This window comes from Aspergillus bombycis, assembly GCF_001792695.1.
Source record: "Aspergillus bombycis strain NRRL26010 chromosome Unknown contig00039, whole genome shotgun sequence".
Classification (NCBI taxonomy): Eukaryota; Fungi; Ascomycota; class Eurotiomycetes; order Eurotiales; family Aspergillaceae; genus Aspergillus; species Aspergillus bombycis.
The window spans coordinates 176,232-203,004 of NW_019170041.1; the positions used below are offsets into that span (position 1 = coordinate 176,232).

General features: G+C 49.3%; 9 protein-coding genes across 9 annotated transcripts; 5 read left to right on the forward strand and 4 right to left on the reverse strand.

Moving 5' to 3' along the window:
- Positions 1 to 684: 684 nt before the first annotated feature.
- ABOM_005425 (uncharacterized protein) lies at positions 685 to 1,786 on the forward strand (the record flags this gene model as incomplete). Its single annotated transcript, XM_022532554.1, has 2 exons — positions 685 to 1,668; positions 1,754 to 1,786. The coding sequence occupies 2 exons, from the start codon at positions 685 to 687 to the stop codon at positions 1,784 to 1,786; spliced, it is 1,017 nt and encodes a 338-aa protein (XP_022389458.1).
- A 586-nt stretch (positions 1,787 to 2,372) lies between these two features.
- ABOM_005426 (cytochrome c1) lies at positions 2,373 to 5,932 on the reverse strand (the record flags this gene model as incomplete). Its single annotated transcript, XM_022532555.1, has 11 exons — positions 2,373 to 2,638; positions 2,691 to 3,088; positions 3,163 to 3,225; positions 3,344 to 3,492; positions 4,368 to 4,664; positions 4,732 to 5,083; positions 5,133 to 5,229; positions 5,286 to 5,341; positions 5,398 to 5,656; positions 5,712 to 5,787; positions 5,849 to 5,932. 11 exons carry the CDS (start codon positions 5,930 to 5,932, stop codon positions 2,373 to 2,375), a joined length of 2,097 nt encoding a protein of 698 aa, XP_022389455.1.
- Positions 5,933 to 7,044: 1,112 nt separating this feature from the next.
- On the forward strand, positions 7,045 to 9,824 carry ABOM_005427 (exocyst complex component Sec10 family protein; the record flags this gene model as incomplete). Its single annotated transcript, XM_022532556.1, has 3 exons — positions 7,045 to 7,159; positions 7,217 to 9,500; positions 9,554 to 9,824. The coding sequence occupies 3 exons, from the start codon at positions 7,045 to 7,047 to the stop codon at positions 9,822 to 9,824; spliced, it is 2,670 nt and encodes an 889-aa protein (XP_022389456.1).
- Positions 9,825 to 11,861: 2,037 nt separating this feature from the next.
- Positions 11,862 to 14,286, reverse strand: EifCb (translation initiation factor eIF3 core subunit b; the record flags this gene model as incomplete). The annotated part of the gene is made up of 4 exons (XM_022532557.1): positions 11,862 to 12,290; positions 12,352 to 13,882; positions 13,944 to 14,136; positions 14,214 to 14,286. The coding sequence occupies 4 exons, from the start codon at positions 14,284 to 14,286 to the stop codon at positions 11,862 to 11,864; spliced, it is 2,226 nt and encodes a 741-aa protein (XP_022389463.1).
- A 643-nt stretch (positions 14,287 to 14,929) lies between these two features.
- Positions 14,930 to 16,079, forward strand: ABOM_005429 (SWIB/MDM2 domain protein; the record flags this gene model as incomplete). The annotated part of the gene is made up of 5 exons (XM_022532558.1): positions 14,930 to 14,936; positions 15,021 to 15,157; positions 15,256 to 15,702; positions 15,756 to 15,809; positions 15,894 to 16,079. The coding sequence occupies 5 exons, from the start codon at positions 14,930 to 14,932 to the stop codon at positions 16,077 to 16,079; spliced, it is 831 nt and encodes a 276-aa protein (XP_022389464.1).
- Positions 16,080 to 17,038: 959 nt separating this feature from the next.
- On the forward strand, positions 17,039 to 19,514 carry ABOM_005430 (E3 ubiquitin-protein ligase HEL2; the record flags this gene model as incomplete). Its single annotated transcript, XM_022532559.1, has 3 exons — positions 17,039 to 17,488; positions 17,562 to 17,800; positions 17,867 to 19,514. 3 exons carry the CDS (start codon positions 17,039 to 17,041, stop codon positions 19,512 to 19,514), a joined length of 2,337 nt encoding a protein of 778 aa, XP_022389431.1.
- A 254-nt stretch (positions 19,515 to 19,768) lies between these two features.
- ABOM_005431 (MutS family protein MSH4) lies at positions 19,769 to 22,695 on the reverse strand (the record flags this gene model as incomplete). The annotated part of the gene is made up of 7 exons (XM_022532560.1): positions 19,769 to 21,180; positions 21,230 to 21,317; positions 21,382 to 21,501; positions 21,621 to 21,698; positions 21,744 to 21,784; positions 21,848 to 22,166; positions 22,213 to 22,695. 7 exons carry the CDS (start codon positions 22,693 to 22,695, stop codon positions 19,769 to 19,771), a joined length of 2,541 nt encoding a protein of 846 aa, XP_022389430.1.
- A 248-nt stretch (positions 22,696 to 22,943) lies between these two features.
- ABOM_005432 (WD40 repeat domain-containing protein) lies at positions 22,944 to 24,612 on the forward strand (the record flags this gene model as incomplete). Its single annotated transcript, XM_022532561.1, has 3 exons — positions 22,944 to 23,168; positions 23,238 to 24,286; positions 24,369 to 24,612. The coding sequence occupies 3 exons, from the start codon at positions 22,944 to 22,946 to the stop codon at positions 24,610 to 24,612; spliced, it is 1,518 nt and encodes a 505-aa protein (XP_022389372.1).
- A 208-nt stretch (positions 24,613 to 24,820) lies between these two features.
- ABOM_005433 (putative IgE binding protein) lies at positions 24,821 to 25,445 on the reverse strand (the record flags this gene model as incomplete). Its single annotated transcript, XM_022532562.1, has 3 exons — positions 24,821 to 24,952; positions 25,042 to 25,143; positions 25,203 to 25,445. The coding sequence occupies 3 exons, from the start codon at positions 25,443 to 25,445 to the stop codon at positions 24,821 to 24,823; spliced, it is 477 nt and encodes a 158-aa protein (XP_022389432.1).
- Positions 25,446 to 26,773: the final 1,328 nt, after the last annotated feature.

A 26,773-nucleotide genomic window follows, 5' to 3' on the forward strand; every position in this document is an offset into this window, starting at 1 on the left:
GCTAGTGTGCCCTGGAAATTCTGAGCACAGTTATTGAACATCACCTTGTTCAAAATTGTTCTTAGCGAAAACAAGAGGAAGAAACATATAGAAAGAGAAGTCGTTGATACACTGGTGGATGATTGTTCTTTCATACTAAGGAGGTCAAGTGCCAGGGCCTCTGCCAAGAACCTTCGCAAGCCAACGTCAGGCACAACACGCCTTACGCATAAAACCCCAGATTTTAACATAGTAGCGCAGATGACACCATCGCAGCTTACTGGAAGTTCCATACTATTTAGGCTATCATCTGCCCAGTTCGATATCCGTTGAATATGGACAGTTCTCAACTGCTATCGGTACCAATTCTCTCAGAAGAGCCAATGATGCATATACTTGATTACCAATATGATCTGTTTGATATTGTAATCAAACACGGTCCCTTAGAGATCCGATCCGAATCGGCATTCGTTCGCTCCGCGCCCCGACTCTTAACATCCATCTATGGACACAAACCAGGCGACCAAGTGTTTACGTGGAGGGAGAAACATGATAGTCAGACAGCATGATGATTGGTCTACTTATTCTCCGACACGAGGTTGACTACTAGTAGTAACTCATAAATTCTAGCGCACACGCTGTGCGGCTGAGGTTTCCCATATCTCAATTTTTCCATTCAATTGATTAATTACAAGTTACCTGGAAATGGGTGTGTCATATCCTGAAAATCCGCTCAAGGAAGACGGCCCTGATGTCGTTCTTCCCGCCTCATCAACACGTGGGATGTTCGAACGGCTATGGGAACTGATTCCCGGGCGCCGCAGCAACGATTTAGTATCCGAAGCGACGAGTTGTCACCTTCCCGAGACAACGTCTAACAGACGGCGAGCATCAGTCGCAGAGCACTCCCTCGAGAGAGACGAACACCTTTCTGAACACCTGCCTAAATTTTCCAGCCGACACGATGATCAAAGCAAACCATCTCCTCCACAGGAAACCGTCCTATACCTGGCCTACGGCTCAAACTTGGCTTCGAAAACGTTCCTAGGGATGCGAGGCATTAAGCCCCTCTCTCAGATCAACGTCATTGTTCCCGAATTACGATTAACCTTCGATCTTCCTGGACTGCCGTACATCGAGCCATGCTTCGCAGCAAGTCAATTCCGCGACACCTCATGCAAGGGAACTGATACAGGCCATATCACAGATAGTGAATTGGAAGGTGATCTGGCATCGGAAAAAACAGTGCTCATTTCCCAACGAGAGCATGGTCATCTACCCAACGATCCTCTCGTCGGTGTTGTGTATGAGGTCACCCTTGCCGATTACGCTCGCATTATAGCGACAGAAGGAGGTGGGAATGGATACAAGGACATCATTATAGATTGCTATCCTTTTGCCGAATCTTACGACCCAACCCAGCCCATTCCGGACTGCCCAGAATCGAAACCGTTCAAAGCACATACCCTTCTCGCACCTGTCACGAACCTAGACGAGATATCTCGGCGCGCTTATGCGCAGCGAACACACTCATTCGTCCCGCGATCTGGACCCGCTGTGCGCAAGCCTGGCTACTCTCAGCCATCCGCTCGCTACCTCAACTTGATCCTCACAGGGGCAGCCGAGCATAATCTTCCTATCTCTTATCGGACGCATCTTTCTCGAGTACCAACATATCGTATTATAACTGTTCGTCAAAAGATGGGCAAATCGATATTTCTAGTAACGTGGGGTCCACTTATGCTTCTGGTGCTCACACTCTCGAGGATTCTAGCTGGTCCGGATGGTCGTAGTCCGCAATGGTTGATGAAGCTGTCGGATATCATAGTAACCACAATGTGGGGTTCTTACGAATTCATATTTCGTCCACTTTTTGGAGATGGTGAACGAACTATGGAGTAGGGAACATGGTTTAATTTCCAATATATATATATATATATATATAATCAGGACCAACCCAAAAACTGAAAACATTAAGTTTTTAAGTACAATTCCCAACCCCTTTTGTTTCATACTTGTCCTAGAACTGTTCGACTATCGTTGAAATGCAATCACGGCAACTGCTGAGGCGAAGCCAACATCGGCAGATTGCCTCGCTCTAGGCAAAAGAGTCTACCCGCGCAATGAAGCAAAATTCATATATGAATGTAGACAAAGGAAATAGTGACATTGGGTCTTCAAACAAGATTTTCAAAGGAGAAAAATATCTAGGGTACAGATACAGGTGTCCTGAATAACATCTAACAAAACAAGCAGAGGCCAGACCATACATAAGAGCGACTGATGAAGGGACGGCGACGTGACCAAACCTAATAAGGTTGGGGTCGATTATTCAAGGTTCTCTGGGCCGTCGATCCCTCACATTTTGCAATTCATATAGTCCGTTGTATCGTTCAGCGCCGGGAGACAGGGGGGCTGTACACAATCTTCCTTGTCTTGATTGGAGACCACTTGTAACGCTTAACCCAGACGCTGACGGCGAAGAGACCAGTAAGGAGGGCAATGGCCTTGACACCCATCTTCTTACGGTCGTCCATCTCAGGCTCGGCAGCCCAGTTGAGGAACTCAACAACGTCCTTAGCCATCTGGGAGGTGGTGGCAGGAGTGCCGTCCTCGTACTCCACAACACCATCGAAGAGGACACGACCCATGGCAATAGCTACAACGGAATTAGACCAATTTAATATTATGGGGAATTCGCCAAAACATACCGGTTCCAGGGAAGTAGGGGTTGAAGTTCATGCCCTCCTGGACAGTGGCACCAGCTGGGGGCTCATCAGGGTAACCAGTCAACAGACTGAAGATGTAGTTGCAGCCACCGTGACGGCCCTTGACGATCAAGCTAAGATCAGGGGGCAGAGCACCACCGTTGGCAGCACGGGCAGCCTCCTCGTTCTTGTAAGGAGCAGGGATGTAGTCCGACAGCTTTCCGGGACGCTTCTCGATCTCGCCCTGGTCGTTGGGCTCGGTGTCGTATTCGTTCTCCTCGGCCATGGCCTTCATCTCATCGACGGTGTGCATGACACCAACGAACGAACGCCAGGGAACACGGGTCAAGGAGTGGCAGGAAGCGCAGACTTCGCGGTAGACCTGGAAACCACGACGGAGGCTGAGAAAGAATATGTAAGCAAGAACTGCCTTTTGTTTAAAAAGGAGGGTCGATCCGATTCTAGTAGTACTCACGCCGCATGGTCGAAGGTCTTGTTCCACTTGGCGTGTTCCCAAGGGTAGTTGGTAGAGTGCAACCTTTAATTCAGATGTGTCAGTCATATCACGGTCTCGGCTGCTAGGATGACGATTCGGTCGGAGCAACGGAGAGGGATGGGTGTTCAAGCCCGACCAATATCGTAACCAATCCACTCACCCTTCCTCAGCAGGGGTCGATGCAAAAGCTTCCTGCCCATAGAGATAGGCGGCGGATCCGACGGCGACGGCGGTTGCGACGGACGCAGTGACTGTGAGGTGGAAGGGGGAGCTGGCGGATTCGGCACCGGCGGCGGAAGAAGACGCACGCTGGACAATTCATCAGTGGTGAGTCCTTGCAAAATCCTCCAGGACATATTCCAAAGCAATTGCCCTCTTATATTGAGCCCAATGGACGTCAGATGTCGGAGAAGTGCGTACCGTGGATGCTCTGTTCAAGGACTGCCGTGCGATACCCCGGAAGGGCACGCTGCGCGAGACAGTACGTGCCAGCATACTGATGATATTAAGAACCCTCTGATCAATGGATAATCAGGAAGCACAATAGCCAGGAAGAAGGAGAGGGGAGGGGGAGGGGGTCGTGGTGCGCACTGGAGAATGTGCTTTTGGAGGTGAAGTTGAGGTTCTCGGACGGTCAAGTTTCTCTTGGGTTTGGAATTGGCTAAACCCTCCCGCTGATTGGCTGGCACCACGGCTCTAACTGCCTTCGGTGAAAACCGCGACTTTTCGGAACAACAAAATTCGATCCATAAATCAGCAGCCACATGATGACAGCCAAACAATCCCGACAACTACAATGATACCATCATTTGTTCGGAATTCGTTCTCTCGTTCTAGTACTGCATTCTTAAAGATCTTAGTGGCACATGTCTTACGCCAATTGCTCGTATGAGAACCTCACACTCCCGTCCACTCCACGTCTTCTTCTTCTGTGTGGTCTCTCCTTCATTGTGCTTCCGCCTTGGCTTGAATTTCCGACGTAATCCCCATACGCAAAGCATGGACGGCCTCCCGAGTATTACATCGGGCACTCTTACTATACAACACTAAAGACAAAGCGGGTAGTCGTCGAACAGTCCTCCCACTAAGATTCTAATGAGGGTGTTAGAAGTGCTTTTTTGTAACGTATACCCAGTAATTATAGTGCAAGAAAGAAAGGAAAACGGAAACCGAGCATAACTTACCATGCTCTCCAATGCTGCGTCACTAAGCTGCTTGGGGACAGATTCCGGAAACATCTGATAATTGAGGAGCATCTCATCAAATGTGGGTAGCAGTAGAGTCTCCGTAGCCTGCTCCACATATTGCAGTGCAGTCTGGGGATTATCGGGGTTCACTTGAACGACATCAAACGAGGTTCCCTCGATGATCCCACATCGGCCCAATTCTTCCAGACATTCCTTGTAAATTCCGTATATAGCTCTGTTGGACAGATATGGCACGAACTGCTTGATATCGACTCGATCGAGGAAAGCTTGGTCCTACGAAATTGCGATGTACATCAGCTTTTCCAGCTCAGAATGTGCATTGCTCTGACGGAATGCTTACCAGAGCTGTGACCAAGTTGCTCGTACAAACTACAACAACATTGTCATGGGTCTTCAATCTATCCAAGCCTGTGAGAAGTGCATTGACCGCACGTACAGCGTCAAATGGTTCATTCCCACCCAGCGCTCTCTCTCTTCGAGCTGCTAGTGTTTCTATCTCATCGATGATCACACAGACAAAGGTATCTTCTTCCTCTTCGAGCAAGGACTCAATGTTCTCGAAGGTCTTACTTACCAGCTTCCCGCTTTCACCGAAGAACTTGCTACCAAGTGAGTGAGCGTTTATTTCAACAAGCTTACTCTGGGGATAATGTTTTCCGATGCGTATTGAAAGTTTCTGAGTGAGGCCACGGCTAAACTATCTCAGCTTCGAATAACCCGCGACTGCTTTGATTGGCCCACCAGAGGCTTGTTTTTCCTGTTCCTGGCGGTCCCCATAAAAGAATTAGTCTATTCCAGTTGATCGTCCATCTATTGAGTTTTCGAGACGAGTATGATACTAGAACGAGCAGTTAGCCAAAGCTGTTATCCCGCAAGCACTGTTAAAGTCGTCACCCATCCTGGTAATGGCACGAAGCAACATAGACTTAAGCGGCTGGTCAAACTGTAATCTGTGACACATCTGAGTTAATATCATGCGGACACCAAGTCATCAAATTTATCATACGACTCCCATAGTCCGTCCAGCTCTCTGCTTGGTAGGCTAAGTACCCTTGCTTTTGGATCTTCATCCTTGCTGTCCATGGATTCCTCCAAAGGCTGAGTGTGTTGAGAGCTTTCTTGCTCTAACGGTGCGCGAAGCTGATACGCTTGGACATCAAGTTCAACGTGTTGGAGTCTATATGCTCCGGTTTCCATATCTTCCCCCGAGCATTCGGTGACGACCACAGAGTCTATGACCTGAGCATGTGAATCGCTCAGGCCTTCTAATATACTATCAGTAACTGTGTTTAACCTTTTGCCTAGCGGAGGCACTCGTACCAAAGGAGGATATTTCCTGGCCGAGGCTGAGAACGACAAAATTGGCAACTAGCCATTTTGTGACCTCTTCCCTAATCTGCTGATTTAAGCCTCATAGCCCTTAAGTGATCAGGACAGGTACACCAGGGGTAATGTACCAGGTCAGTGCGAATGATGATACCATCTGCGTTGTTTTTGACACGCGCTTCGACATGTAGGACTGGCTGCTGAAAGACTTCCATCATGTATGGAAAGAAGCTAGCCAAAATTATGTTGTGTGGGATTTACCAGAGGGCAGGATAAAATCAGGAGAGAGGGAGTATGCACTGGAATAATATGGAGAAGAAATGTCGTTGGCTTGGGTCAATTGTAGTCATGGAAATTGTAGCTCAGTAGGCCTTTTCCCATGACATACCACAGTATACAACACCCCACCACCCAAGTCTCTCTCTATACGACTAGCAAAATGGTATTAGAACTTTGAGTTCATTCAATAGCAATGAGAACTAAGTTGACCTGCTTGAAGTTTCCGTGATATTTCTGAGAGCGTATACGGTGTGTATGCAAAGTCTGTCCACACTCACATGCAATTGATAAAGCAGCAAGCAGTATCCGCCGAAGCAGATGATAAAAAAGACTTCCCACCTTCCAAGTTACTACCATGCTATTCTCATTCTGGAAAGCCTACCAAATGGGCTTTCTGTAATCACCACATCAAGTTTCATCCTTCGAAAAGAGAGACGCATCACCACGGTTGCAAATTCATCTACTAAGTAGAGATGAATCTTCCTTGTTGCTAATTAAGCGCAGTTCGCATCTGTCATCATCATCACAATAGAATTTACTTTGCGCATTTCCTTCTGGGCGGCACCGGCCTCTAACAATTGTTCAAATTTGTATATACAAACCGGAACTCATATTGCCATAAGTGACTAATTAATATAGATCAAGAATTTCAGATCTGATCATTTGTTTAGACCCCTCGATCACGTGGAGTTGGTCCCTTCTCGCTGGTTCACCGGAAAGGGAAAGCCTCCGGCCGATCCACCATGGGACTCTCTGGGGTTCATATTAAGTGCCGCCATAGTCATCATGGCTGTGCAAGACATCAATGGTCCGTACATTGGACCTGTGCATTTTTTTTTAACAATGAGCCATTTTACCTATAAACATATATCCTAGTTGTTATTATTCAGAACGATAGGCTCAGCGCTTGCCCCAATCGTGTGCATTGCCCCGCGGAGCCAACTAGTCGGTGGGAACTGCTTTGGCCGTCCGAGCTTTCGGCAATACCCATTCGATCGAGAACCCAAGGATCTTTCCTCTCTTCCGATGCATAACTACAGAAGCCAAGATGCCGCCGAAAGTGAGCAATGGGACAGGAGTCGGTGGGAAACCACGCAGAGACGTGTTGGCTTCGGTCAGAATGGCCTCCATGGACGAAGTCTCCAGGGCTGCTCTCCCAGCTGGTACGCTCGATTTTGGCCGAAGGAAAAGCGATATACAGTATAACTAACGAGTAGCAGAGATTATGTCCTCAGTCCTAGACTATCTTTCCCCGGTCGACTTGATTCGAGTAGCACGATCGTCAAAACTTTTGCGCGAGATCGCTTACGATGACACAAGATGGGTGCAGTGGCTGAAACGCATGGGCTGCTGGAATGAACTGGATGCTAGGAAACACGTTGAAGAAACATTTGGGACCATTGCGGATGTTGAGAGCGTCAGGCAAAAAGAAGCTGCCGAGCAATCTCAGCGATCATCGCTCGTGAGCGCAGGCACAGAAAATAAACCTCAAATAAGTCTCAAATCACTGTCCGATGGTTTTGATCAAATAACGCTATCTACACCTGCTACCACTGGAAATGCGAACGAACTAGGAGACGATCCAGTCTTGGGGGCATTACAGCAGGTTAAATCAGTGCGCGGAGAAGCTCGCAATGAGTATGGCAAGATTCATGCTGCTCTTGCGCCTTTTTACAACGATATTGCTGTTTCAGGAGCTTCTCCAGACAGTCTGTTGTTTAAGAAATATACCGATCCACAGCACCAAGCTCAGATTCTATTTCAATTGCAAGCTTTCGCCAAATGTGACTTGACGGAGGGCTGGTGTGAGAGACTGTCACACCTGCAGGAAGCTATCTCACTGTTCGAAACGGCCGCTATCAAGGAATTCAGACACGGTTACGAAACCGAAGACATCGACAATAGAATGCGGCAATATGCCCACGTTCTCTACACGTTGAACGGCGGTGCTGCAGCTGTCGAGCTCTTCATTCACCATAACCATCTTGTTACACGAAGGTCAGATTACGGTAGGCCAGGGGACTGCATTGATACATCATCTCAACGCGTGAAGCTTGACCAGACGCAGGCATTTTTTACCCGTCTGAGTGTTGCTTACAATGAAGAAGTCGCAATCATCAATCGCGTCTTTCCCCCGTCGTTAAAGGTTGCATTGCCGTTCATTGCGAAAGTCGGCCAAGATGTGCTGTACCCATTTCTGACCGCAATCTTTGATGAATTGCACCGCATCAACATAGAATCTTACTTGACTGCCGTTTCGAGTACATTCGCCCAATGCATGAATCTCTCTGATACCCTGTTACCAATTCAAAGTTCGGCTGTTAATTTCGAAGAGTTTTTGGAGCATGTCATTGCTAAGGTATATGAGCCGCATATGGACTTATACCTTGCGGAGGAATTAGATTATTTCCGGAAATGCTCCGAGGCCGCAGTGGATGAATGGGATAGGCAGCTTTCTGAACAGGCTGCTTCGACAGAGTCATTTCTAATGTCAAATATAAATAGACAGGCCGATAAGAAGGACTTCCTGACTTCCTTCAAGAAAGTCATCATGGCCCCTGTCAATCTCCTTCCTAGCTTTTCAGGGACCAAAGCAAACGATTCAAGGTCTGACGAGGAGTCTTCTACTAGCGATACCTCGGCTTTGAAGTCCCAGAACCGATTTTCAACCATCTCCATGCCTGCCACTCCTGTAACCGAAGCCCCTACCACGGAACTAGCAGCCAAGGCAGCTATCATGAAATCGAAAATGGAAGGTATCCGTTCCCTTTTCAGCATCGAAGTCGCCTTGGGCCTCGTTCATGCTGCAAAGTCGGGTCTGGAGAGAGCTGCTCAATTTGTTCAGATTGGAGGGGACACAGGTGCCCTTACAAAGCAGCAATGCGAGGCGATATTTGTTGCCCTGGTACGCATTTTAGGGCATCGTCATCTTATCGTCGGCTTTGACAAAGCAGTCGACCATCTATCTAACTACCGACCTCGCGAACAAGGAGACCGCGATCAGTCGGGTGTTGAACCCTTAGTCACCTTCTTGGAGCTGGTGAATGTTGGTGATCTCATTCTCCAGATGGTCGATGTCTTTTATGAGCAAGAACTTATTGGCAAAAAGCTGACTGATCGTAATGATTTTGTTGACCCCGCAGTGAAAGAGAAGAAGAAGTTTGAGCAGAATCTCGATGAACGAGTTGCTGCAGGACTCAATAAAGGAATTGATGTTCTCATGGAAGAAGTAGACTACATTCTGGCAACACGACAATTAGCGACAGACTTCAACCCGAATGTGTCCACAGACCCGTACCGGCAGACTATGGATGTAAGCGTGTCTGAAGCGGCAGTTGCCGTTGTTGACGTGGTTTCCTCGCATACCCAAATGCTCGTTGGGAGTACCGACAAGAGCACACTTGACGTTTTTAACCAAGAGGTGGGGTTGCGTCTTTTTACTGCCCTATGCAAGCACTTGAAACGTCAAAGAATCAGCGTTGAGGGTTCCTTAAAACTCATCAGGTGAGGCTTCTGTTCTTAGGTCCTAATAGCATGGTCTCGCTGACATAGCCTAGCGATATGAACCACTACTTCAAATTTATCCAGAGATTCAAGAACAATGAGCTTCTTGTCTATTTCAAAGCTTTTCGCGAACTCTCTCAGATCTATCTAATCGACCCTTCGGACGCTAAGGAGCTCGCTACTATCATTGCGGACTCGGACCGGTTTCAGGGAATCTGGACGGTTGAAGATGTGTGCGAGTTCGCCGAACGACGAGCAGATTGGTATCAGGTGAAACGAGACGTGGAACGAGCCATGTATGGGATTGGGTGCAATATTATGTGATGAACGGGACTTTGGAAAATACCCACGGCATTACGACCTGTACATTTAAAGGAGAATACCCCCATTTTCGCGTTGCATATATACATCGGTGGGCAGCTGGGTGTTACTATAGGGCTCCGGAATGCCCGGAAACTACGATTTGAACGACACTATCTATTATATGGCCGATATATTTTCATCCTAGATGTAGACTTTATTTATTTTTATTTCAGTCTTTTTGTGTCACAAACGTGGTTTACTTTCTCTTGTAAATATTGGCGCCTGAAAAAAGCCTGACGTCAGTGGGCGGCTGTGGAAGCATTATTTGGTGACCAAACACCTCTCAGCCACTCGTTGCGCGAGTCTCCATCTCACCTGCAGCTACTTTTTCCTATAAAAAGGCTGGTTTGCAGGGGGTATGTGTCACTTCACCGTGGTCTTACCTGAGGTTATTTTTAGTGTTGGTCCAAATTCCCACAAGCAAATCAAGTACAGAGAGCATTTATGAATAAAGCACGTATCCAACGAATTAATCCGACACAGGTTCAGGTCTACCGGTCTATCCAATACTGCAAATAAGCCTGACAGTCATATTCCCCACCCTGATTGATCTGTCCAGTGGCTGTATAACTGAACCATTCCATAGTATACGACCAGTCATACTAGCACTACACCCCGCAACCAGCAAAAACAGCTTAGAAGACCGGAAGACCAACGGCCCTAAGAAAAGGAAAACTATAGAACCACAGAATGTTTACTATCCCCTCTTACAAGCACGCCAATCCTTTGCGATACATAACGCCATGTCTGGAAGTCATGCTCATCTTCATGCTCGCTAAACCGGCACACACCCAACAAACAATCCAGACAACAATCATTGTAACAGCAACGCCAATATCGCCGCATCCACCTTCCTACACATCCCCCGAGGTGTTCAGAGACACAATCCTCTCGTCGAGCAATACCTACCGGAAAGAGCATAACGCAAGCGATCTCGTTTGGAACGAGACCTTGACTCGGTATGCAAATGATTGGGCCGAGGGGTGTAAATGGAAACATTCTGTACGTTCTAGTTACTTTTCTGTGCTATTTGTTGGGTTGGGGTGTTGTACGAGGGAAATATAAATAGTTGGAAGGGTTGGTTGTACTTATGCGAAAGGTATATATATATATAGCACGGACCATACGGCGAGAACCTCGCCTTCGGATACCAGAACGCCTCGGCTGCGGTCTTTGCGTGGGGCGACGAACGTCGCATGTACGATTTTAAGAAACCGACCGGGTTCAGCGAGGAGACTGGGCATTTTACGCAGTTAGTTTGGAGGGCTACGACGGATGTTGGATGCGCGGCGATCGACTGCGGGTACGGCAACGGCACTGATGATCACGAGAAGAGCGGGGATACGGGTTCCTATAGTAGGGCTCAGGGGTGGTATGTTGTTTGTGAGTATTCGCCGCCTGGGAATGTGATGGGGACTAGTAGGACTGCTGGCGGTGAGAATGGGCTCTTCAAGGTGAATGTGCAGTCGGCGAGTACGTATTCTGGACCGTATCCGACGGACTCTGGAAGCCCTCCTACTAGTACGGGTGGGGTAAGTGGTGCGGATCGCATGTTTGGAACCTGTGGGTGGATTTGGGGCTGGGTTGGGGTACTGATTTGGATGGTGATGGGTTAGGAGGGGGTGATATTGTAGTATAATCAATGATATAGAAGAATTGTTTCTTTGCAGACACGGCCCGATGAAAATTTATACAAGAACATCTTACTAGTACTTCGTTAGCCTTGCACATGCCGGCTTATGGTGGTCATCTCTCATGCTACCAATTGTTGCGCACATGACACTCTCCGGTTGGGAGATACGCAATACACATCTATTCACTTTTTGAAGTTCCAAACGTCCTTGGGCTGGAACAAAGCCAAACGGATCACAGAAACAAGCTCACAGGAGGCGAAGCGGGCGGCGCTTCGAAGAAGAGGGTGAGGATATCGACAGGCAAGATGTAGAAATGAGGAAAATAAAATAGAAAGTGACATTAGATACGAAAGACATGACCCAATCAACCGATAACTTCCTCGTTCTCCTCCACAATCTCTTCCACAATCTCTTCGACAACGGTCTCGCCCTGGTCTTCGGAGACGGAGGGAGCATCCTTGGCAACCTTGGCGTCGTCTGCATTTTCGGGGATACCGTAGGCATCCTTCTCCTCGGCCGCGAGCTCCTTCTCCCGGCGGATCCAGGCAACCCACTCGTTGAGAACGCGCTTGCGCTTCTCGACAACAGCGGTGTTGGCAATGTCGACAGCATACTTGTCTTCCTCGTCGAACTCCTTGGAGTACTCACGGAGATTCTTGCGCACTTGTTTCTGCTCCTCCTTGCTAAGAAGAGTGGGTGGGCGAGGACGCCAGACGAACTGCTTGAATTTTTCGGTAGGGTTCTCAGCGAGGGTCTGACCGGCGAAAGTGTGAAGGTTCCAGCCGTTTTCCATCTAGTAAGAAGATATTAGTAGCAAATTCTTAGCTAACCTTGGCACGATGCATTGGGCTTACCGAATGAGTCCACACACTAGCACTGCTAACAACGTAACGACCTGTAGGATCCCAGTCGATATCTGTGACACCGTAGTGCTCCACGGTCTTCATCAATTGAAGGTTGGCGGCCAGATCCTTCTCGCCCTCAGCCTTCTCACCCTCAAAGTCCATATCCCAGAAGTCCAAATCAAAGTTCGACTGAGAGTGAACGGTGGCCACAACGACGAAACGGCCCTTGGGGGACCAGTAGATAGCGTTGCTCGTCTTCTTCTCGATTGTGCGCACAAGCTTGAAGTTACCGGCCTGGGGGCCCTTCTTTTCAGGAGCGAAGAAAGATACAGCAGTCTTGGGGAGAACAGCAGCACCGCTAGGGGCTTCACCCGTAGTGATCAGGACAAAACGTCCACCGTTGGGCTCCCATGCAAAGTTGATCACAGTGTCTTTGAGACTGTCCACAACTTCAACAGGAACACCCTTCTCGCGCACTCGGAAAATCTCAAGGTTGGTAGCCATTGACTTCTTGGACTTGGAGTGACGATCCACCTTGACACAGACGTAGGTACCTTGAGACTGCCAGTGCAACTTCACATCAGAGACGTTGAACAGGTTACGGGTTCGTACAATCTCCTTAGATGGAACGCTCATCAAGGCGACTCTTGCGGGGTTGCTGCCAATTTCAGGAGTCCAGAAGGAGAGGAGTTGTTCGTATTGCTTGACGCCCTCACGGCTGACTGTTGCTGGCGACCATTCGAAGTCCATGACACCATCAATCTTAACGGAAGTCTTACCCAGCAAGTTCATCCGAGGCAGCTCGTAGATAGAGATAGACTGGCCCTGGAGCATTCTTGCGACGTACTTCTCATCAGCGGACCACTTGAAAGCGGGCCACTGCACCTTCTTCTTCGGGGCAGCATCACCTTCAGCAGGGCCGGCAGCGAGATCATGGGAAACGAAGGAACGCAGAGGCTTTCCAGAGACGATATCCCAGACGATAATGTTCTTTCCATCCTCTTCGAAAGACAAGACAGGGTGACCCTCTTCAACCTGGATGGGGCGGGAAGACCAGGTAGTCAAGTAGTTCTCACCTGGCGAGAACTCGACGAGCTGAACAAACGGATGGGGGAACTGCTTCTGTTTCGAGAAAGCAGGGCCGCCCCAGAGCTGCACACCCTGGGGATGGACGGATGCAAGATATGTACCCTTGGGAGACCACTGGACGAAGAGCTGTGTCCAATGAGCACGATCGACAACGTTCTCTGGTGGATTGTTCTTGTTGTTCCAGAACACGCCAACCTTGTCATTGCGGTAGAGGGCGAACTGGTCACGGGCGTTGGGGTCGGACAGCCATGAGCGGAGGTGCTCCTTCTCCTTGAAAGGTTCGACAGTTGGGGGCTTATATTCCTCATCGATGCGTCCTTCGCGACCATAGCGATCAATATCCATCAACTTGTTCACGGCAAGGGTGTGCTTCTTGTCGAGAGGTGTTCCGTGCAGCTGCTTGACTGCGGCAATGGCTTGTTCGGGGGTTTCATATTCGACGAAGGCGAAACTGCACAAACGAAAAATTAAACCTTTCCTTCGTTCATTTCCAGTATTTCCCCGGTACGTACCCTTCGGACATATTCTTGTCGTTGGTTGGCATGAAAACGGCATCTTCGGAGGTGTGGCCGACCGCGTTAAGTTTCCTCAGCAAGAACTTGATAAGCTTCTGCCTGCTTTCTTCCGGCACGATCGGGAGTCCATCGATGACGATAAATGTATCCAAACCCTCCTCGAGCTTCACTTCAAACTGCTCCTTGAGATCTAAAATCGGAAAAGCGGTATTAGCGAAGAGGGGCACGGGACCTAGAAAGAGACAAATGATAAAGAGTCGCACTCACCGGAGAAGTCAATCTCCTCTTCCTCCTCTTCGTGGAGATCCTGCTCGGTCAGGGTATCGAAACTGGGCGCCATGATTGCTGGGGGCGTTTCGAGGGCGATGGGTGGAGAGTAATCGAGGGTGAGAGAGCCGCTCTGATTTTCTGCTGGTCGTCCCCGTTTTGCTTGGTTTTAGGGCAAAAAGAACAAATCCCAACCACAGCCGCTTCTGTGTGCGAAGGCGCTGACTCAGCCGTGTCTACTCTCACGTGACGGCCCGACCGACCCCAGTCGCCCGCATGGCCTCCAGTGTTAGTAAACCTTACTTTACCGTAACCGACCGTACGGCCTGCCTTGACATACAGTTGGAGATCCATAACAGGTCGCGATCCTCGAACACAATTCGTCCCAGATTGCTTTAATTTTGCGGGTGCAAGGTGCTGGTCGTTGTGGGCCGGCCATCTCCATTGTTTCCTTTTGTTTTTATCTGATCTACCTTGTGTTCCTGTTCTGTTACACCTTTTATTGGAGATTCCCTTCCTTCTTATGCCCCGCCGGTCCTAAGCGCCAGCGCTACGCCCAGATCTGGACGATCGATCTCCAACAGTACGATTCACTACCTCTCCTCCTGCTGCAAAGCCAATATTATCGACTCTGTGACTGTGCCCATTCCAGCGATTGACGCAATTATCACTGTAATTCCTACCGCCGAGAAGGTAACCCCAGCTACGTTGTCAGGATGTCGCGTAAGTTCCGTTGGCTCTTATGTTTCCGGGTCGTGCACAAGCCGCCGAAGTCGCTCTGAACTGACATCATTCGCGATGCGCCAGTCTCCCCAGAAGCCCGCGATCAATATGTACCAATTATTGACTCAATCCTGGCTAAGAGTGACCTCAATACTATCTCCGAGAAGCGAATCCGTAAAGGGCTTCAGGAAGAGGTTGGCTATGATCTCACTCCGCAGAAGGTCTGTTCCGCACCCAATCACGTCGCAAAACCAATGACCCCAATATCACTTGATTTCACTGGAATTGTACACTATGCTAACGTATCTCTTTTAAATAGGCTGTGATTAAGCAGCTTATTATGGAGCGGTTCGACATCTTTGCCGAGAATGGTGGTATAGATGCTTCTCCCGAGGCGGTCGCTACTGCTCCTGCGACCAATGGCCACAGCTCTGCGACGCCGGTCGAGGCTTCGTCCCCTGCGCAATCCTCCAAGTCACAGAAACGTCAGGCGGATAGTGTAGAACGCGAATCGGACAAGACTCCTCCCGTGAAGAAGAAAAAGCCCGATCACGACTTGGATGCGGATGCCCTTTTCGCGGCAAAATTGCAGGCGGAGGAAAATATGCGTGCTCGTCCCACTCGCGGTGCGAGTGCGCGTAAAGTCCAACCGGCAAAGAAGAAGACGACCAAGGCCAAAACGTCTAAGAAGGTCAAAGCGGAGGACGACTCAGATGTCGACTCTGGCTCGGACTCCAAGAAAGTGAACCGTTCTGGTGGATTTCATGTATGTACTACTCTACCCTTGGAGGAATATGTCTCGTGTTAACAATCATACAGAAACCACTTACGCTTTCACCGGCATTGTCAGCTCTGCTGGGCGGTGAAGAGTCGGTATGTTTTCTCTTTGGTCTTGCTTGTTTGACGCGTCGCATATCACCTGCATACTTTGAATCAGAGACAGCTAACTCCCCCCAGCTTTCGCGACCCCAGACGGTAAAGAAAGTCTGGGCGTATATCCGCGAGCATGAACTTCAAGATCCCACCGACCGACGCCAAATTCGCTGCGATGAACCGATGCGCGCGGTTTTCAAGCAGGACCGCATACATATGTTTACGATGACAAAGATCCTTAGCCAAAATTTGTACAGCCCCGATGAATAATTTCCGTATCTCGAGGGAGACCTACGACATACATAGTCTTCAAGGAGGGCAAAATTTGCGTTGTGCCCGTCGCTATACTTCATGAATATTTGCTTTTATTTATTTTGCTTGCTTTTGCTTTTGCCTTGCAGCACCGCATATGATAACCAGGAGCCGTCATTTTGATTATCGAGATCTTATGTTGTACTCAGTTTACCCTCATTGGCGACATAATTGCCTTACTTTTGTTACTTTACCTGATTTTTCTCCAGCGGGAGTTGGTACTGCCTTGCAGATTGGCGCGATTGATGCTGTCGGTGAAAAACCGTCGCTATTTCAGAAGAGTCCTGCAGGGATGTCCTCGGCCATTACATATTATTATTATTATTATTATTATTATGACATAGCATGAGCAATACAGAGTATTCAAGTAGATCGCGGACCCACGTAGGCAGATTTCCGAGAAATACGAGATAGGCCGTATAAATGTACACTACCTGTACTTAGGACGGGAAAACATCCCACTGCAACAACACCAAAGCAGTGACCAACCACCACGGGAAAATTCCTTTAGTCAATCGAGTTAACAGGTAGTCTAGATGTCGGTGGAATCATTCAAAGGGAATTGTTAAACGCTCACGTCAAGAGGCGGCGGTATCATCTTCGTGTGAGTCGAAATGACGCCTGGAGGAGTCATTGCGGAAGGCTAATTAATTAGCTGGTTAAGGAAATTTTTAGTGATTTAATACAGCTGCTCACTAAGCACGCCGACAGCCAACATTTTCGCCCGCCGTTCGACAATTCGTCTCCCCTCACTGCCACCACCACACTAGGATTATTATCCCCGCAGACAAAGTGTTCGTCGCGCAGTGCCAGAAGGAGCGCCGAGCTCTTCTAATCCCTGGGAGCTGTTATCTGGGCTTGTCCCCTTTCTGAAATTGTTTCCGTCGTGCCAACTCCCGCCTCCATATCCGCCCTCCATGTCTGACACTCAGCCGCCCCAAGGCTCCGGATCGCAAGGACCCAAGCGTGGTGGTCGTCGCGGACGAGGACGGGGAGCAGGCCAACCTTCGGCAAGAATTGAGAACTCGCAGCAGTCGACTGAAGGTGCCGGAAAAGGCTCAAGGGCCAGGGGTAGTGGGCCCCGCAGAGGAGGGGGTCGCGATAAGCAGAACCGCAGCACCCCTAAGAAGGATTCCGGGCCGGAACCCAGTGGACAACCGACCCAAGGACAGACTATAGGGACCGAAGACAAGGACAAGAAGGCAGCTGTGGTGCCCGCAGACGACGCCGATGATGGTGAGATTTGCTTCATTTGTGCGTCAAATGTCGAACATACGTCTGTTTCGCCGTGTAATCACCGCACTTGCCATATCTGCGCGTTGAGACTTCGAGCATTGTATAAGAACAAAGCCTGTGCGCACTGTCGGGTACGCTTTATATTTCGATCCACACACACCTTGGGTACCTTGGGGTTATGCTAATGTCTGTCGTTCGGGGTAGACTGAGTCGAGCTACGTGATTTTCACGAATGACCATGTGAAGCCTTTCCAGGATTTCAAGGATTCGGACTTTTCTCAGAAAGATGATAATCTCGGGATCAAATATGAAAATAACGAGATCTTTGAAGACACAGTCCTCTTGCTCCGATACAATTGTCCGGACACAGATTGCGACGTGGCTTGCTTAGGATGGCCCGACCTGCATCGCCACGTGAAGAGCAAGCATGGCAAAGTCATGTGGTATGTGATATTCCTCTGGAATGCTGTAAATTGACATGTTACTTATCTTTGGCTCTTATCGTCTAGCGATCTTTGTACGCGAAACAAGAAAGTCTTCACCCATGAGCACGAACTCTTCACTGTAGCGGAGTTGCGCAAGCACGAGAAGTACGGAGATCATGTTCCTGGGGCCGTTGAACAGAGTGGCTTTAAGGGTCACCCCGAATGTGGTTTCTGCCGTCAGCGGTTTTATGGTGACGATGAACTGTACGCTCACTGTCGCGATCGCCATGAAAGATGTCACATTTGTGATAGACGGTCCGGGAGTCGTCAACAACAGTATTATATTGACTATAATGCGCTTGAGGATCACTTCCAGAAGGACCATTTTCTTTGCCTGGACAAGGAGTGCTTGGAGAAAAAGTTTGTTGTTTTCGAATCTGAAATGGATATGAAAGCTCACCAATTGGAATGTCATCCAAATGGCCTTTCCAAGGATGCCAGACGCGATGCACGAACCGTGGATCTGTCGTCTTTCGACTACAGAACCCCCTATCAACCTCAAAGACAACGCCGTGGCGCTGGTCGTGGGCGCGATCCAAATTCGGAGCCTCTTCCTGTGTCCTCTGCACAACCACTAACAAGAGCTGAAATTGCCTACCAACGACAGATGGCCATTCAAAGTGCGCAGTCAGTATCAACCCGCAGCTTCGGAGGTCAATTGACCCGTAATGATACTCAAACTGTACACGCTCCCCCGCGCACCCCAGCCTCCCGAACACCCCCAGCTGCGTCCACCCCTGTGGCGGAACTGCAGGATCTCAGTCTCGGCCATGATTCCGGATCTGCCACGCCTCAGGAACAGGCCCGCCGTCTGCGTCATGTAGCCGTAGTCGAGCGTGCTTCTAATCTCCTTGGCAATGACCAAAATAAGCTGAATGAATTCCGCTCCAAAGTGTCCACCTACCGCACCTCTGCCCTAACAGCCACCGAGCTGATCGACGGTTTTTTCTCCCTCTTCGACACATCCACCAACGAGCTAGGCAAACTCGTCAAGGAGCTCGCGGAGATCTACGAAAACGACTCCAAACGAACCGCACTACTCAAAGCCTGGAATGACTGGCGCGCTATTAACGAAGATTACCCAGCCCTGCCAGGCCCTGGGGGCCTCCTACCAGGCATGTCCCCCAGCACCGTGAACGGCAGCGGTGCCGGAGGCAAACGTGTCCTCCGGCTGAAATCCTCAACCGCCCAGTCCTCTCGCTCAGCCGTCGGCAGAAGCGGTGCCCTCCCCTCAGGCTCATCCTCAAGTAACCCCTTCCCCCCCCTCTCCTCTACTGTCTCCAAAAAGTCTGCCGCTGCCAAAAGCAATACCCCTTGGGCCACGGCATCCCCTGCTCCATCGTACACTGGGCCATCCTACGCTGGCCCATCCTCCCGTCCTGCCCCTAAACCTAGTACCACCCCTCGACCTACAAATACCGGCAACGCCGAAGCTTTCCCGGCGCTCCCCGCCGCCCCTAAACCAAACGTCCTCATGGCCGGCCTCACCCGCGGAACTGTCCGTGTCCGTTGGGATGGACGAGACGCTCCGAACTCGAATGCCTGGACCTCAGGTGGATCAGGCACCAGTACCCCCGGCGAACCGGATTCCGATTTCGGAGAGTACTCTGCAGGCGGTGGTAAGAAGGGTAAGGGGAAGAAGGGAAAGCAGACTCTTTTCCATTTTGGTTAAGGAGTGTGATTACTATTTTGGTCTACTTTTAGAGAGTTATGACCTTGTGCTGTTTAGCTTTTGTTGTTAAGCGAGTCATAATAGAACTGTGATACGCAAGTTTAAAAAGTGTGAAGGATTGGTGTTAATCCTTAATGGAAATGGAATGCAAACGGTCTGTCCGGATATGATTTTATGAATTAGGAAGGAAAGTAATTGGTAACTTGGGGTCCCATCATAGTAAGATATAAGTATGATTTCATAAATAGTACACATTAACAACTGCCATTCTCGGAAATATCATCTGAAGAGATCTCTATAACGGACCTTTCCTCAACTGACGAGAGGAGAAGGGATACAGAACTTTCCTCGCGATCTGGCTGGTCATCCACAGTATCAAGTCCTGTCACTTCAACCTGACCCGAAGAGGACCCCTCTTGTTCTTCTCCGTCCTCAGAACCACAGGAAACAGACTCACCCTCATCAATCGCAGCCATCCGCAACACAAATTCGTCCTGAAGTCGCTTCAGCCATTTGCGAAGCGTCTCACCTTCCATTTTCCCATCTCGAGCCTGCAAGAGCTGCTCCCTGAGCGAGAGAATAAGGTTCCGTTTCCGCGCAACAGCCAGAGCTCTAGACTTGCTGTGACGACGTTGCGCAATTTGGTTCATTTTCTCCGAGACCATTTGCGCATACTCCAGCACGCCAGGCGGTAGATCAACAAGTTTAGCAAGAGCAAGGCCATAGAAGCGGTTTGTTTCGGGGCCTTCGGCTATTTTGTACAACATCGTCATCTTGGACATGTTGGGGGATATCTCCGCCGCGAGATGGAGGTTGACAACGCCACTACGTTCGGCCATTATCACAGCAAGGTCGTGGAAGTGGGTGACGAACCAGATGAGGGCGTGGCTTTCGACGAGGGCTTCTGCGATGGCGATGGCGATGGCCAAACCGTCTGTTGTACTGGTGCCTCGGCCTAGTTCGTCGACGATGACCATGCTCCTTGGTTCGATGCTGCGGAGAATAAACGCCATCTCGCGCATTTCGGCGGCGAAGGTCGATACATTTGCTTCTAGGTCGTCAGCGGTTGAGACGCGAGCGAAAAGCTGGTGCACGATGGGGAAAGAGGCGTATTCAGCTGGGATGAACGAGCCGATTTGGGCCATTATGGTCATTAGGGCCAGCGAGCGGATGTAGGTGGATTTGCCGCTCATGTTGCAGCCTGTGATAATTTGGAAACGTGATTGCTGGGTTGCGTAGGCGTCATTAGGGATGAATTTCTTGGTATGTATTTTCTCGCGGATGGGATGTCGTCCTGACTTGATGGCGAGGACGTTTGTTAGTTCTGCTCGAACATAGTCGTGGTTTGCAGCCAGCTGGGCGAATGCGGATAGCATGTCAAGCATGGCAATGGCTTCACTGATCTTGAAGAGGTGGGCTATTTCGGAACGGATATCCTGGATCAATTCATGGACAGTCTGGTCACTCATGTTAACTACTTCGTTATGTGCATCGATGATTTTCTGGTTCAGTTTGACTAAGTCAAGAGTTTGGCATTCTATGCGGTTCTTCTTGCGGTATATGTTAATGAATACTTCAGGGAGTGTGTCTACTTCTGTAGCTGGTATACTAATGAAGTATTGGCGTGCTGTGTCAAACTTCAGATCGAGGGCTATTCCATGAGATTCTACAGTACGTTAGATGTGCCTAGGTAACAACTGCTTCTATCTACTCACCTGAAAGCTTTGTAATGAGATCTGCAGCATCCATATTTGCTTCTTTGTATGTCTGTCTCGCAACATCGAGTAGACTATTGACGCCAGCCTGTATCGCTGGATTATCAGACAGCCGTACTGAAAATATAGCAACTCAAGCGACGGGTACGTACCCTGACACAGTATATACGCTGGTTTCTCAGGTCAAGCGGTCTCGTTTGGTATGTTACATACTCGTTGATGGTTGACTCGATTAGCTCTTCAACTGCCCGATAACCTGCTGGAGCGCATAACTATAGCCTAGTTAGACTTGCAAGTCAGCGGGCCACGAGGCTACTACTTCTCTGATCGTCAGTAAAAGGCTGCTTTGAGCCGTTCCAAGCGCCTTGTACACTGATCTGATTGAACCCACGTAAGTTTTAAGCATGATGACATTATTGACCGATTGCTCGACGTATTGAAAAGTTCGTTTGGTTGGAACGAGGATGAGCTAGACTGTCAGATATGATGAGCGCCAAAAGGCTTATCAACTCACAGATGTTAAGACTTTATCTGCGTCGATGAACCCCTTGAGGGCTGTTGGAAGTTTGGAACATAACAAGTTAGTCAATGGCTAGCAGGGCAACCTTCATTTCTAACCTTGTCTAACTGATACAAACATTTCCCCTTTCGTAGATAAATCCTCCACGGCATCATATCGAGTTATCAACTTCGAAGCTTCTGTAGAGGGCTGCAGGATATTGGCTCTCAGAAGCCTGCTACCCATGGGAGTTAGTGTTTCATTCATAAGCCCGAAGAGACTGTCCTTGGATCTAGCATTCTGCAGATTTTGGATCAGCTCCAAGGAAGTTATGGTAGATAAGTCAATCAGCATGGACCCCTGGGAAGGCTCGAAACGGATGCGAAGGGAGTGGGAAGCGAACGTCCTATTTAGCTCCAGCTCGACATACTTCAGAACCTATAAAACATGAGCGAAGCTTGTAAGTACGTTGGCTCTCACATACTGCAGCAAAACAACAGGCAGCAAAAAAATTACCTCCCAAGGTAATCTTTATAGATTCAATATCCTCAGGAAAAGCTAGTCGATCCACATACTCATGGCCGGTCTTCTCCGACCAGTCCCTACGGTCTAGGAAGGTGAATGTGGTTTCTTGAATATTTTCCTTAATAATGTAAAATAGCTTGGAATCTTTGGCTGTAGTCATGAAGAGTATCTCTGTGGGCTCAAACACTCCGATCTTGGTAACTGTTTTGACATAAGTTTGACTGTCACATATCTGACATAGTACCGCTTCTGCCGTTGATAAATTGATGAAAGTGAGGCCAACAGTAGATGAGACACCGCGCGACTCGCTAACGGCACAGATAATTTCTTGAGATGCGACACTTGTTGCTGTCGTAGTAGGTCTTGTCCGGAGGGGACCACTGCTCTGCCTCGAGAGAGGAACGAAGGAATCAGTGACCCCAAGGGAAGAAGCTCTAGACATTAATATTGACATTCCATATGGATAAGCAATCGCAACATTTGGAAACAAGAAAAAAGGGATTTCCTGATATAACTGAGAGAAGAAGTAGGAAAGGAAACTGTATACTGTTGATAAAGAGCGGATAGCCAAATCCAGTTTAGCGCCGATCCACTACTCCGCGATAAGTGCGATTTCATGATAGCCGTTGAAATTTTTATTCAAGACAAGATCGACTTCAATAAAAACAAATATTCCATTCGAGTGGCAAAATGTCGACTCTTGTACCCCCTCCGACAAAACGCCAGAAGACGGAGATTGCCGAGAAGGCGCGTCTGCAACAGGAGATCGAAAGCATCCCAGATAACCTGGGCAGTGTCCGAGTGCAGTTCTTCGACCAAGCAACAGGATCCGCAACGGGACCTGCAGTGTCCGTCCCAGTGGCCGATGCCAATGTGAAAAATCTTGAGACCCTTTTGAATACATTACAAGGCAATGTAGGTACGCAGAGAATCTAAATTTCCGATATGCGCCGTAGGCTAATGCTCTACTGTTATGGGTTATAGGAAGATGATGAACGAGTACCGTACCGGTTCACCTACCAATCTCAGGATAAAGACAATCAGGCCATCGACATCTTAGCGGATCTCTATCATTCGTTACTCCAGCCTGGACTCAGAACAACCGAAGATACCATCTCTCTATACTTTACCCCGCAGGCAGTGTTCCGAGTGAAGGCTGTTTCACGATGCGCTGCCTCTATAGCTGGACATGGTGAAGCCATTCTTGCGACTGCATTCTCCCCTGTATCCTCTTCAACAATGGTGACCGGAAGCGGCGATTCGACAGCCCGTGTCTGGGATTGCGATACCGGTACACCGTTGCACACACTGAAGGGACACACCAGTTGGGTGCTAGCAGTCGCTTACTCCCCCAACGGTGCGATTATCGCGACGGGTAGCATGGACAATAGCGTACGACTGTGGGATGCAAAGAAAGGACAGGCACTGGGAGGCCCGCTCAAGGGACATGCGAAGTGGATCACCAGTCTGGCGTGGGAACCGTACCATGTGCAAGAAACTGGTCGGCCGCGATTGGCTTCGGCGTCGAAGGATTCTACTGTCCGTGTCTGGGACGTTGTATCGAAACGAATTGATATTGTGTTGTCCGGTCACAAAGGCTCGGTCACCTGCGTCCGCTGGGGCGGCATGGGCAAGATTTACACAGCCTCCCATGACAAGACCATCAAGGTGTGGGACGCCAAACAGGGTACCCTCATTCAGACACTACAGGCCCATGCGCACCGCGTGAACCATCTAGCCCTTTCGACCGACTTCGTTCTGAGAACCGCCTACCACGACCACACTAAGAAAGTCCCTGAAGCCGATGCCGACAAAGTCGCCGCAGCCCGGAAACGCTTCGAGCAAGCGGCCACCGTCGATAACAAGATTGTTGAGAGACTCGTATCTGCAAGTGATGACTTCACTATGTACTTGTGGGAGCCGGAGAGCTCCAACAAGCCGGTTGCTAGATTACTGGGCCACCAAAAGGAGGTCAACCATGTGCCTTCTCCCCCGATATGGCATATATTGCATCCGCTGGATTCGATAATCATGTGAAGCTGTGGAATGGAAGAGATGGAAAGTGAGTTCAACCGCCCAGATTGTCATCACACACACATATCTAATCATGAGCAGGTTCATCACTACTTTCCGCGGCCATGTCGGCGCAGTCTATCAGTGCTGTTTCTCAGCAGACTCCCGTCTCCTGGTATCCTCCTCCAAAGACACCACTTTGAAGGTGTGGAACGTCCGCACTGGCAAACTGGCCATGGATCTCCCAGGGCACAAGGACGAGGTCTTCGCAGTCGACTGGAGTCCCGATGGCGAGAAGGTGGGCAGCGGCGGTAAGGACAAAGCCGTGCGGATATGGAGAAATTAACGTAGATACGCAATAGAATTACACGGAACAAAAGTTGGCGATACCCTAAGCACTACTGCATTCAAATGTTGCATATATACAAAAGGATTGTCATATCTCATCAACAGGCGTAATTTACACAACCATCACAATCACCGCGTTGCGTAGCAACAACCTCTTCTCAAATCTGATTATTTCTCAAATCAGGACGCCTTAGTTCGCCCTAGGCTTAAATGTACTGCCAAGCAGCAGCCTCCGGGGCAGCCTTGTTAGCCAGGGCATTGAAGCCAAGGCATTCAGCCACGTTACCCTTGGGGACAGTGGCGTTCTGGACAGCGGCAAATACCTGCCAGCGGTAGTCCTCAGTAGGGCAAGCCATGAAGCCAGAAGTACCCCAGCCATCGAAGGTGTAGTAGCCCCAGTCCTTGCCGGGCTTGTAGTTGAAGGGACCCACGGCGGAGCCTCGGGAATATAGGCAGAGTGGGCCTGGGTGAAGGAGAGAGCGCCGTTGGGGTCAACATAGACCTGCTGGCCGCCGGGGACCATGACGTTCTGGAGAGTTTTCGTTAGTAACGGGGAGAAGTGAAGACAGAAAATAAGTGAGGGCTTACCAAGCCATAGCCACCAGGAGCGAACACGGTCTGGTTGCCGGGGGGGCAGCCCTCGGAGATGGGGCAGTAGGACGTGGTTTCTCCACCAAGGTAGAACTTCTGGCCGGAGGCGGTCATGGGGAGGAAGTGGATGGGGGAAGCAGAGCGGGTGGCCATGACGTTGAAAGGAGGGTTCTCCGGGGCGGTTGGGGCAGCGGCCGCCAGCAGGGGAAGAAGCAACGAGGGGACCATGGAGAACTTCATCTTGGTGATTTAATAAACGAGAGACTGTGGATGGGAACTTGGAAGATGGCTATAATGTTTCTAGGCTGATCTGTTTGGAGAGGCATGGTGTCGAGAGCTCGACCTCGTATTTATATCTGGAGGACGAGGAGGCTGCGAGACATCCATGGATAGCAAAGTGTCATACAACATTCTGCATCTCGTGGAGCCATGAGGGAGACGTTACATTGCAGTCGGCGCCAACCGCTGCATAATCATATCGAAATCTGGATCATAACCTATCAGGGGACGACGCCAATACTGAGCTGGTGCACTGTTCAACCGCTAAAGTGAGACCGCATGCAAGCGATATGATGGCTTGTCACGGGGGTCGCGGGACGAGCAACCGTGGAGATTTATTTAATAACATCTATGACGTTTATGTGGGGAGGTCGTTGAAGAACCGAGATTGCTATCGTTGATTCTCGAGGTCTCTGTCTCACTTTTTCCGAGACACTTGGGAGTTGTCTGTAACGCTGCAAGAACTAAGTGTATAATAATAGAAACTAGCCACACAGTATGGCAAACAATGGCCGAGGGTTCGGGCACTGCCGACGACCCATGGCAGACCTGGCAAATTTGGGAGAGTCGCACTCACTAACTAAGCATCACTATGGGTTACGGATACGAGACCCGTCGGCAGGTAGACGATATTCGTTCCAGGGTCCTCGGTGGCAACGCTTTCTATGGATTTCCCACCAAGTTAAAATTACTTAATTTAGGAACTCAATTGAGTTTTTTTTTTTCCTTCCGTGCATGGGACCTACGCAGTACAAATTCGATCACCTGATATGGCAATCCACTTCTGATGTCACTTCTCCGCATTATCCATGGATTAGGGCATATTCCATCCTGTCGGTTCTTTCAATTCCGTGGCAAAACATACACGAAGCGCCCAGTCTCAACCATCCCTAAGAAATACTTTAGGGGTGATCGAGTACTCGGCGCGGTTTGAACAAGTACACATAAAAGGAAAGAAAGAAAAGCAAGGAGATAATATGTTTCACGCAATCCAGACAGCATCCACACAGTCGAACATACACCTTCAGACGATTAAAAAAGATGCGACAAAAAAGGGGATATTATAAAGCAAAAACAAAAGGGGGTGAATCAACAATTAGCAAAAAGAGATAAAAGCCAAAAAAGAGAAAAAGAAAAAAACACCGCGGCACCAATCCCGATAGCAATACATCCCACCCATTTGAAAGAACCTGTCTTGCCCTGAACACCGCCGACCGAAACCTTGCCCCCGTATCTTAACCCGTAAATGCGTAAAAAGATGAGAACCATGAAATTAAAGGCACTCGAGT